Raw genomic sequence first — 11,183 nt, forward strand, 5'->3', positions numbered from 1 at the left:
TTTCAACCTTCTGGCAAGTTTAATAATCTGTTGTTACTCAAAGTGTCATTCATTGCTGCAGGCATGTTCTTTAACAGCTCTATTCCGATAGATAAAAGTATTATTGTCATATAATTCTGGACACAAACCTCAATTATTATTTTCTTCTCCATTATCAAATATCAAACGATTGGCACTTTCATGAATTAAAAGGGACGCCATCCATACGTCACTACCAAATTCAAGTCCTTGATTGATTAAAGTTCAACCTGGTTTGACTTTCAAGGCGTATTCAATGGCCACATGTTTTGTCTCTATGGTCAGAAAATGGTCCATAGCGATCCATGAACACAAGAGTTTTGAACACAGAAGCCCAAAACATGAATTTACATGGAGTTTTCATTGGAAATGAACACTGAGGGCAGTGTGAACGTAGCTTTAAGATTAATATACTTCCATGCATTCAATAAAATATATATATAATACAATTATCTTTTAACTTTCCTCTTTTGTTTTCCAGCTGTCTCTGCTGATAACAACACAAACATGTTCCACATTTCTTTGTTATTGAGCTCAGTGGTTTCGGATCAAAATCCGGGCATGGGGCTGCATCTTTCATCTGTATCTCATCAATTGATCTCCAGGATACAGTTGTGCTGTTGCTTCCTGACACAACTTCTCAAATAGGTCATGCCAGCTATTTTTCGCTCTGCCTTCCCTGCATCAGTAATCAATCTCTCTTCAATCCAGCTGAATATCTGACTGTTTCCAAGCATCTCCTCACAGAAAATCCCCCCTAGACGGCACACATTTAGATAATTACTGGCTCACTTCTCAAAACTTATCAACACATTTCATAGGAAGCTGTCAATTTGAGCAACTTCAGTGATGTACTTAGCTGTTGTCAGAGAAATGACATGTTTTATTTTTTTTTTGCAAGATCTAACTTGGTTGCATAATTATGTGTGTTACATATAAACACAGGTTATTCTTTATTCTCCTCAAGTGTTCAATTTATCATTACTAATTCTTCTCCTCAGTCTTGCATATCTGATGCATCTCAACTCTCGTTGATACGAGTCATCAACCTTGATAGCTTTATGTATGCGGTTATTCATTTCAGATTTATTCCTTTATCTCTTCCACAAAGTTAAACTGATGTTTTCAGAGAACCTGCTGGAAACTTTTACATGAATCTGCTTTTTTTAATGATCTGCTTTAGCCAATTTCTGGTAAACAGCTAGATAATAGATCCAAACTGCAACACTTGTTGGAGCAATTTAGTATCCTGTTGATAATGTCTTATAACAATCTGTATTATTATCAATTAAAATTAGTGATCACCATATTAGTGTCTGACTTTTTTTGGTTGTTTGCTTCAATTCACGACTGATTTGTACATTATAGTAAATATGTACAAGACCCTGCATGGATACTTTTTTACTCAACCATTGTTTTCTTTGAAGCTTTCAAGACAAGACTTTTTGTCTGACAATTAGTGACTAAATAAATAACAACTGATAGAAGACTATGTCTTGAGTTCATGTGTTATTTTAACTCTAATTTATGCTGGTAATAGTTTCTGGTTCTTAAATCTAGCATCCACTAGGGCATGGACGAGACAGGGAATGTAGATAGAGTACATCGTCTGGGCATATTCTTGAATAATTTATTAGCCCTTTGACACTTTCAGTAACGTATTTCTATTGTTTGTTGGACATACTCAACACTTTCCCCCTTTTTTCTTTTTTTTGCAAATGCTCCCCAAAGATGCAGAATGGTGCAAATGTGGGAAACGTACGAAAAGCCCCATGAAAGGGTGCAAGTCAGCATAGAGCCAACACTTGTCTGTGGGCTGCACCACTGAATCTATGACCTTTGCACATTAAAAGTCATTTTGATTGTCTCAATCTGTGATTTTACCTCTCTCGGTATTATCCCAGATGTTTACATTTAGCCTATTCTTCATTCTGAACTGATAAGGGACACTCTAATGTTTGTTTAAGAGAACGTACAGAGATTTCTACAAATGATCATTAATATTTGTCCACATCTAATAAAAAAAATGTGTTTTGTAACTTATCCTGTCCTCGCTCATCATATTATAACCTTAAACCACATCCTGAATTATTAAAAAGCTTTTCAATCTGTTAGAGTGGCTGAATGAGCATTTAAAATTAATTTGGAAAGTCAAAACCATTAGATTGCTTGAATTGCAGAAACATCCTCTCAGGAAGAGCTGCTGGGGGAAAAAGATCAGAGTTTGTTTAAACATTTAGAACAGTCTCACTGAAAACAACAGAGGACCCCAGAGCAAAAGTCAAAAATCACAGTAAGAACATTTTGACAAAGACAGTTCAATTGCAAACAAATAAATTGCTAAAAAAAATAGATTGGCTAATAAAGGCTGTAGGAACCCTAAAGCAATGGAGCATGGTGGCATGGTTTGATGAAGGGAGCATGTGGCATCAGTCCAGATCTTAGACTCATCAGGAATCAGTTATTTTTGCTAGTTTCTATATAATTTTGCAATTCATTTTACACGACAAAATTAATATTGATTCCACAAGAATGGTCCATGTAAATACTTTGAAATGGTAACTGGAAAAATGTAGAATTTCTGAAATTTATAACAAAATTGGCTCAAATTTGTAGAACAGGAACATGGATTAATATGAATGTTGACATTTTTTCTCCTCTTTTTAGAGCATTTTTGCGCATAATTTCAAAACGCAGAGCTTGGGTGGACTTTTAGGGTTCTGGGGGAGTTCCATCCACGCTGCTTTGCAGAAGCTTCAGCTTTTTCAGACAAAGGGAAGTGAAAAGAAGTACTTAAATGAAATTGAACGAAGTGAGGCTGGTTAGCGATTTATTAATACTTTGAGAAAGGCGAAAAAGACGAATAGCTTCATAGAAAAAGATGAATCGCTGATATGAGAGAGTAAATCACCGCTGCCACTGGCCCCAAAGAGAGGCAGAAGGAGAACGATGGGATGAAGCCAAACAGAAAAAAGGCACATGCACAGCCAGTCATTAATTCAGAAAAAACATCTATTTCTAATATTATTATTTGTCATTTAACTGCCCCCCAGTTATGCAACTGTAGATTACATCCTGTGTGAGCATCTCAGTGCTTGAGAGCTAGATTTACCAGAAGGATCTGGTGCATTTACCGGCACATTTCTGTATTCCTTACTGTACCTCCAGAGACAACACACGGCACAACAGGAGGACTTGTTATACTGTTGCCTCATAGCTAAGTGCAGAAATATTGACAGCTTCACTAACAATAACAGGGGCTTCAGGCAAAAGTGTTCACTGCAGCACGAGGGCGCAGAAACAAATAGTTCTGCTCTGCACTGATGGGAGGGCTGGAAGGAAAGCCTACATGACTTATGTCTGTGCAGTTGATGTTTTATGTTATCAAAAACTAAATACTTAACATGGAGGGGGCACTAAAGGTCTGTGTACATAAAACACATGAAAAATTAATGAAAAAAAAGAAGTTGCACTTGATTCACTGACCAGACTAAATCTGTTAAACGTACAAAAAAGCACTCAGTCTGCTTGTTTACCATTGATGAATATTTCATATGGGAGTTTTTTTGGGTAAAATGCTCTAAAAGCTGGGAGGAGGAAATGCAAATAGATCAGTTTGGCGCTCACAATGAGATTTATCAAACGTGAAGCAGGATTGTGCTGTTGGTTACAATGGTCTTCATGTGGAATGGACGATTCAAAGCTTCAGACGGTTTCTTCCTACTCTCCATTCCGTAGGGCTCTATGTCTTTTAACTCTTGATTTAACTTGTACACTTGTAGCACACTAAATCTTCTCTCAAATCCTACCTAATATCTGTAGTACAACCAGTAACTCAACCTCAAATCTTGATTTAATGCAAGTAAGTAGTTGGTAAAGAATAATCAGTCGACTTACTGAATGCTTTTTCACCAAGAGGATTTCTAAATTCTGTTTTGTGAGTGTCATGGAGCAACCTGCTGCCACCATCTCCAGTCACCAGAGGGAGCGCTCACCAGAGTTCTGAGCTCACCACCTGCCATTACCTGGACTCATCAGCTCAGCTGTTCCCCATCACCTCATCACCTCCTCTGCTCATAGTCTGGCTCCACACTCCACTCCCCGCGAAGCTTTGTTTGTGCCACCCTGCCTGCATTTCTGAGCGTTTACTCCTGACCTGATCTTCTGCCTCCGACCCTGCTACTCTGATTGCCTGCCGCCTGCCCCTGACCCTCGCCTGGACTCTGACTCCTCTTCTCGCTCGTCTCGGATGATCCCATGCCCGTGTATGACCTCTGCCTGTCTGACCCTGCTTACTCTGTGGACTATTAATAAACCTGCTGCACGTGGAACCAGCTGTCTGCCTGTTTGTGACAGTTAGCTTCCCCTCTTCCATATTGCTCCAGTTGTAGGGGTATTTGAAGCTGTAGTTGTGTTCTTTTAGGGGTAGCCGTAGCGACTTAGGGCTGGCTATCTCTCTGCTGGTAGGGTGAAGTGAAGAAACACATTTCCTTATGTGGGTTTGCTCTAAAGCTCAAACGTTTACTTTTAAATGTAAGTAATGACTTTTTGTTTTAGTATAACTTTTCTAAATTATAAAACCGATGTTATGCATTTTCCTAGCGCTGGCAGCTACATGCTAACGTAGATGACTGGCCACTTTTGATGATGTCATCAAGCGGTGGTAACGTCCAATTTGGAACTTTTTCCATATTTTTTTTCCATATTTCTCTGCTTGTAGAACGTTCTACATACTTTTATTAAGACATCTGATTGGCTAGTTTGTAATTTGTGCAAAAGGACAAATATCATGAAAGAAATAAGGGCGTGTTAAAAGTATGATTATTCTGACAATTATTATGACTGAGTGGCCGCTGCTTATTTCTTAATTGAAGTCTATGGGATTTTGGCTTCAATTAACCAGCAGGTACTTCCTATTTGGAACTCCAGGGGGAGGGGTCACTCAGTCCAGTTCTTCTATACAGTCAGTGATTTCAGGAGACTTTTATAGACAAATGAAAGATTATATTAGAGTCAGACAAGTCTAGTTCTCTAATTTGAAAATTATTCATGCTCAGATTGACTGGATTTTGTGACTGACTCATCAATAAAAACCTATTTTAGTCTTGAAAAATAGTGGGAAATGGTAGACTCAAATACTGATTTATTGTTTAAAAATCTTTAACTCAATGAGGTGGAATCATGGAGGTTGTCTGATCTCAATTATAACAACTTTTTAAATCAGTATTCTGTTTTCTGCTGACTGAGTTGGTAGAAAAAACTTGATCTTCACTCTAAAACAATCCTACTCTCACATTCACCTAATTCTAACAGAAGAAGCAGATGATCCCAGCAGGCTTTACGTCTTTTAACATCACTGATCTGAAGTGGGATCTTCTTTCATCTCAACGCACAGAATCTCAAGCTAGGTTCACACCATTCTCGGCAATGCGAGTTCAAGTGCAGAAATTTTAGCGCAAATGTGCGTTTCAGGACACACACTAGTGTTCACACATAGCTATGCACCAAGCCTTAAACTGTAGGTGGCGAACATGCGGTAGTTAGTGGCAAAAAAAAAAAAAAAGAAGAAGGCCCTCCCTGCTAGTGCAGTGTGAACGCCATGAGCTAAACGCGCAAATGCCTGGTATGTATGTATATTCAGGGGGGAAATAAACCTCTAAGCCCCATCTTAAGAGAATGGTACTATAACACGCTTTGCTGTTTGAGGTGAAATAGTTCCTCCTTCTCGACAAGTACATTTAAAACAAAAAAAGAAAATGCAAAAGTTGTACTGATAACGAGCTATAAAGGATTTCAAGGACCAGTCAAAATCTGGAGGTTTGAGCTGTCGCTTTTTCGTTATTGACCTGATACCTTTTTATCTCCAAAAAGCTTGCTTTTCTTTCAATTTATTTAATAACTCCTGGCCAAACCCCTTCCTTAACTATTAGTTCAAACTATTTTTGAGAAACTCTTGTAGCCTTAAGAAGTGCCTGCTTACACCAGCTAATAGCCCCGGCCCCCACTGCTCCACTGATCTGCATCCTGTACACTCAATTGCTGCTCTCAAGCTGCGGTTCAACACAGGGAACATCTTAGTCAGTTCCTTGATGAGAGTTTCCACTGTCTCACACACTGCACCCAAGTCTCCTGCAGCGCATTGCTGTCCACATTAACACATTACCCCCACAGGAAGACAGTGCGGTGAAAGGCCGTTGCACGCCTTTTTTTTTTTTTTTATCCCCATCAACACAGTTTAGAAATCTTGATGCTCAAAGAATGTGAAAACTGCAGCAGAATGGAACTGAATAAATCAGGGACAGCGAGAGGAGTGAAAGTTCAGATGAGGAGTAGAAACATTGAGAGAGTGGAGGAAAAGATTGATGGGTTGACAGCATCTGCAGACAGGCAGAAAGCATAGCCAACAGGTGAGGAGGTGTAGATTACAGTCACTGCTCTCTGTGAACTGACACTCCGCACTGTCATTGTGATGGACAACACTTTACAAGGACAGGAAATCCGTGAATGTGGGGAGTTTGGAAGACAGCAGAGATGGTGCAGCTGAGTTTGCGTGTGCATGCCTGCATGCTTCCAAAGTGGTTACAGTTGTTGCTGCATGCACATGATCTGCCTGATTCATGCACTGTAGCTTCTAAATGAACACGTTTAGTTATTTAGGGTTTACTGACGGGACAGAACAAGAGAAGATACTGACACATTTGGTAAAACACAAACTTGAACAACACTTTCCATTCAGACTGTGAACACATATAAGGTTTGGTTCACAGCGGACGCGGAAGCACTGCGAGGACGGAGTGCATGCGGTATCTGCTTAACCTACAGGTCACATCAGTATTTTTCCACAACGTTTTTTTCAGATACCCAAAACCACACCTCCCCCGCTCCGTAGTGGTCCTATACGTTAATCTGTATGTGTGTATGCCTGTGTCTTGTTGTTTATGTGTTGTGAGTTTACATTTATTTTCATCTCTACAGTCTGTTTAATTACAAAAATGTGATCGCATTTTATAATTGTGGTATTTTATTGTGACAAATTGGTTATATTTTGAAAACTGACCGGATTTTCTCGTGTCTTGGCGTAACTTTCTGCCAGAATTGATGCGGAACACTCGCGGCTCATGCAAAAGTGGATCAGATGCCGAAATAACAGCTGCGGAGGACCACGCCGCTTTATGTCTGGTGTGAACCTCCCCATAGGTTAACGACGGCGCGGAATGGAAGCGGCCTTCGTTCCGCGGCGCTTTCGCGTCCGGTGTGAACCAAACAAAAGTCAATTTATGTGTAAAAGTTAGATAAATATGGGTTCGTTTGTCAGACACGTTATCCAAATTACATTCTTGATTTTAATAAAAATGTTCAACTTTTACACTTATATAGGTTCTTTTCTCTTAAAGACCCACTCCAATCATCTCTTGAGCTATTTTGAAAAGATTTTAATGCTATTTGTAGCCAAAATCAACAATTACGTGTCATTTTTCAGGACATAGTGTCTCCAGAGTGGCAAGAGATCATTAGAAATTCATATCTGAGTTGTGGGCGGGACTCTTTCCCTTTCCCTCCCCGTTGTTGAGAGGGAGCTTGTCCATCAGAGTGAGTCTTTAATACACATGTTATAACATCGAAAGTCTGTATTAATATAAACTTGAAATTATGATTTTGGATGTACTTTTTCTACAAAACAGTAAAGATAGAAACAGAGAGGTACAAACAACATTTTCTGTTCTTTTCTGTAAATCAAATGCATTAATGTTGCAGTTTTTTTGGCATGATGAGGGAGATAAAAGTAGTACTTTGGCTGCTGTTAACACAGAGAACCACAACAGAAGTCACCATGAATGAAAAGCAGATTAAAATCATGGGAAAGGGTTCCCTGGCTTTCCTTCAACCAGAATTCTAGTTTTAACATCCACACATTTCCTGTGTGTGTATTTGAGCTGCAAACACATTTTTAATGAATTTGTTCTTTTTAGTGTGGTACCTCTAGTGGGTGGCCCTTGCAGTCTTTGCAGACAGGTGGAGGAGAGGAGTAGTGGTGGAAAACAGAACCGGACAGGTTGTCGATCATCAGCATCTCCCCCTCTAAAGTATCCTTGATTAGGAGAGATACGCTGTCCAACCACTGGCTCTCCTGGAACACAAACACGCACACACCAGACACACACCACGGACACACGCACACACACAGGACGCAGGCCGGCAGACCAGTATGCGCGCAGGCGCAAACATGCGCACATGCGGACATGCGAGGACAAAGAACACGCAGGGAAATGCATACACCACAGTAGGTTATAGTAGTGCCTGTGTGCAACCTGCAGGCTAGTTTTTTCTGCTCAGTCACCCTTAGAGAGAACACATTTAACATATGAAAAAAATGAAGCATTTTCATAAAGAAAAACACAGAACTAGACTTCCCATCATGCCTTGTTGGCCTTTAGGGTTAAACTCTTTTAGACCTCAATATTAGGCACTCATTAGCAAAGGAACACTTGATTTTACTGTCATGTCCTTAGGCACAGAGAGAAAAGCAATTACATTTGATTTATCACCTCACTTAGCTTACTCAATACTGAAAGAATTTAGGGTTTAAGCATTTACTTTCTGCTTGGAATAATTTGGGCTTCAGACTAAATTTAAGTGAATAACTTCAGGCTTTTCTGAGTCCTGTCCTGCTTGAGTTGTATTCTAAGGGGTTTGGTAAGAAACAGTATAAGAAAAGAGCCCCCCCCCAAAAAAAAGTAAAAATAGTTCTTTCTTGGATCCTGAATTTTCCATTAAATGTGCCGGTAGCAAATCTCCGACAGCCAAAATAACTGCATTACATCAGCAGATATTTCCCAAAAGATACTGTGAAATAGGGTCACTCCTCTTCAATCCCCCACATAAGCCTTTATTTATAACACAATTCTAAAACACCGCTTATGGGACTATACTTGGATCTGCCGTGCGAGTACACACACTTCATGAGAATCAGGCGGTTGAGCTACATTAAACCCTGACCTACCGTTTTTTTGTTTTTTTTAATAAGAGGGGGATGAGAGCTCAGAAGTTACTGTACTAGCGGCAGTTTAAACAGGAAAGCTCATCAAATAAACACTCTTTCTTACTGGAAAAACTCAACAGTTTAGCGTAGGTGGGGGAGGTTAATAAAAAAAAATAATGTTTGATTGACTGTGGTGGCCTGTGTGCTAGCCCCCATTAATAACTGTATTAGTGGACAACAATAGGGCTCGTCTGCAGGGAATGGAACTAAAGAGTGAAGGAGCAGAGAGCTGAAATTAATTACTGCCTTTATCTGACAGTCACTGGCTCGGCTATTATCTCCTTCCTCTCTGAGCGTGTGGACTTCCCATACTGTCTGCTAAAAACTGCAACCTAAAGGCATCTTCAGTAACAGCATATTGAAGGTTTACTGCAGATTTTAAACAGGGAGAATTTTCCTTACATTTCTGTCACATGGTGACAGACATGGCATGTACAGTGTCTCAAAACAGACAGCCATCAGTTTTATTTCTATTTTTGAAAAAAAAAAAAAATTTTTTATGATTATTATTAGTGGAAGAGCTGCTGGGGAGACTTTAACATCACACGTTTAACTGCATGAACTCCCCATCCGACTACATTGTTCGGCTTTTCTCCCCTCTGCATCGCTTCAGGAGAACGAAGAGAGGAAAAAGCGGAGGAGGATGCTGCCAGTGTGTTCTCCCTGGTCTGCGTTAAGTTCCTCCATCAGCCAACACCGAGCTAAAAATGGCTGCGTGCCGCCAAAATTAGCTCCACAAAAGGTGAGGCTCTTCACGGGTCGCGGGTGAGTGGTCTTTATGTGAGGGAGGATATCTCACAGCATCATTAGTGATTTCATTTTGGAGACGTGTGTCTCTGCCGACCGACTCTTACTCATAGAAGTTGGCAGAGAAAGGATGATTAACCAAGAAGAAGGAGCCTGTAGATTCAGTCTCATGGGAGTTCTGTGATGTTAATAACTTAAATAATCTAAAAAATAAAAAAGAAAATAAGGCTGATTTCCTTTTTTAGCTGCTTTGGTGCCTTTGGGAGCAAAATATTTATTTTATTTTCCTGTAAATGTTAAAAACACTTTAGTTTTTTTTCTATATTTTACCACAAAATCTCTAAAGTAAAAAAGACCAAGTTGTATTAGAAACTGGTTGTAAGTTTGACAGAAAAAAACAGACAAATCCATCCCATAAAATAAATAAATAAATAAATACCATAGCATCATTTGCATCTTCTGTATTCTTACAGTTTGTGTATCAAAACTGTTTAAAGAAGTCCCTCAGAGTTTGAAGAGACAAACTGACTGACTTATGAAAGATAAACACTATAATAAATATATATACTAAATATATAAATACAAGCTTCATGGAATCCATCAGACTGCATGTTGTCTTAGTACTAAATAGACACAGAATTAAACATTTATATTTTAAACTATGCTAATTTTTAATAGAAGAATTATTATAAAAATAGGAAAAAATAAACCTGTGGGCAGTACTAAGTATCCCTTCATACTTCCACAGAGGTGTCATAAATCACTGGATGAATTAATGATCAGAAGACGTCTGAGTGTGAGTAATCAGGTATTTGATCATTTAATGCAAACACAAAACATAGGAACTATAGTTCTACAAAATGTGTTTTTTTTGCAACACAATAATCTAGAAATGCTTTACCGTAAGGTTTTCTAGTAACATTTTCAGCACCAAATGTTTCTCCGGTATCAGAAAAGTCTCTTTTGAGGATGTTAATTAAAGTTCATGAAAGAAAAGCTTTAGGCATCTGCAGTGGCAGAGCAAGAAGATTGTATATGGGGGGGAAAGGGACTGGAGACCGTTTTGATTTCATTTAATGCTCATGTTTTAATGTTATTCTTTTTGATGTGATATTTTTGCAAGGCTTAAATCTTAATCAGCTCATTCTTCTTTTTAGAAAACCTCAAGTTCCTTTAAACTCTTGGACCATCTTGCTTAAACTCAGTAATATTTTTACTTTATTCTTGTAAATTATTCTTGTATTCTTGAATTTCTTTCATACATTTGGAATTTGTCTTGAAAAAGTTTGATAACATTTTTTTTTTCTTACTAATTTTAATAAAGATGCTAATATTTGCTCAAAAACCGGGGTGCCCTCACTTGACCCCCCCCCCCCCC

General features: G+C 38.9%; 1 protein-coding gene across 4 annotated transcripts in view; it reads right to left on the reverse strand.

Annotated features, from left to right (window-relative positions):
• The window catches only part of cacna1ia (calcium voltage-gated channel subunit alpha1 Ia), a 198,932-nt gene that overhangs the window by 8,356 nt on the left and 179,393 nt on the right, over positions 1 to 11,183 (reverse strand). For 2 of the 4 annotated variants that reach the window (XM_036213304.1, XM_024271543.2), the window contains exon 33: positions 7,997 to 8,146. The exons of the other annotated variants lie outside the window; for them this stretch is intronic. In XM_036213304.1, the coding sequence (XP_036069197.1) occupies positions 7,997 to 8,146 (150 nt within the window). The remainder of the gene's footprint in view (positions 1 to 7,996; positions 8,147 to 11,183) is intronic. 4 annotated transcript variants of the gene reach the window in all.

Source organism: Oryzias melastigma, linkage group LG8 (genome assembly GCF_002922805.2).
Source record: "Oryzias melastigma strain HK-1 linkage group LG8, ASM292280v2, whole genome shotgun sequence".
NCBI classification, from domain to species: Eukaryota; Metazoa; Chordata; class Actinopteri; order Beloniformes; family Adrianichthyidae; genus Oryzias; species Oryzias melastigma.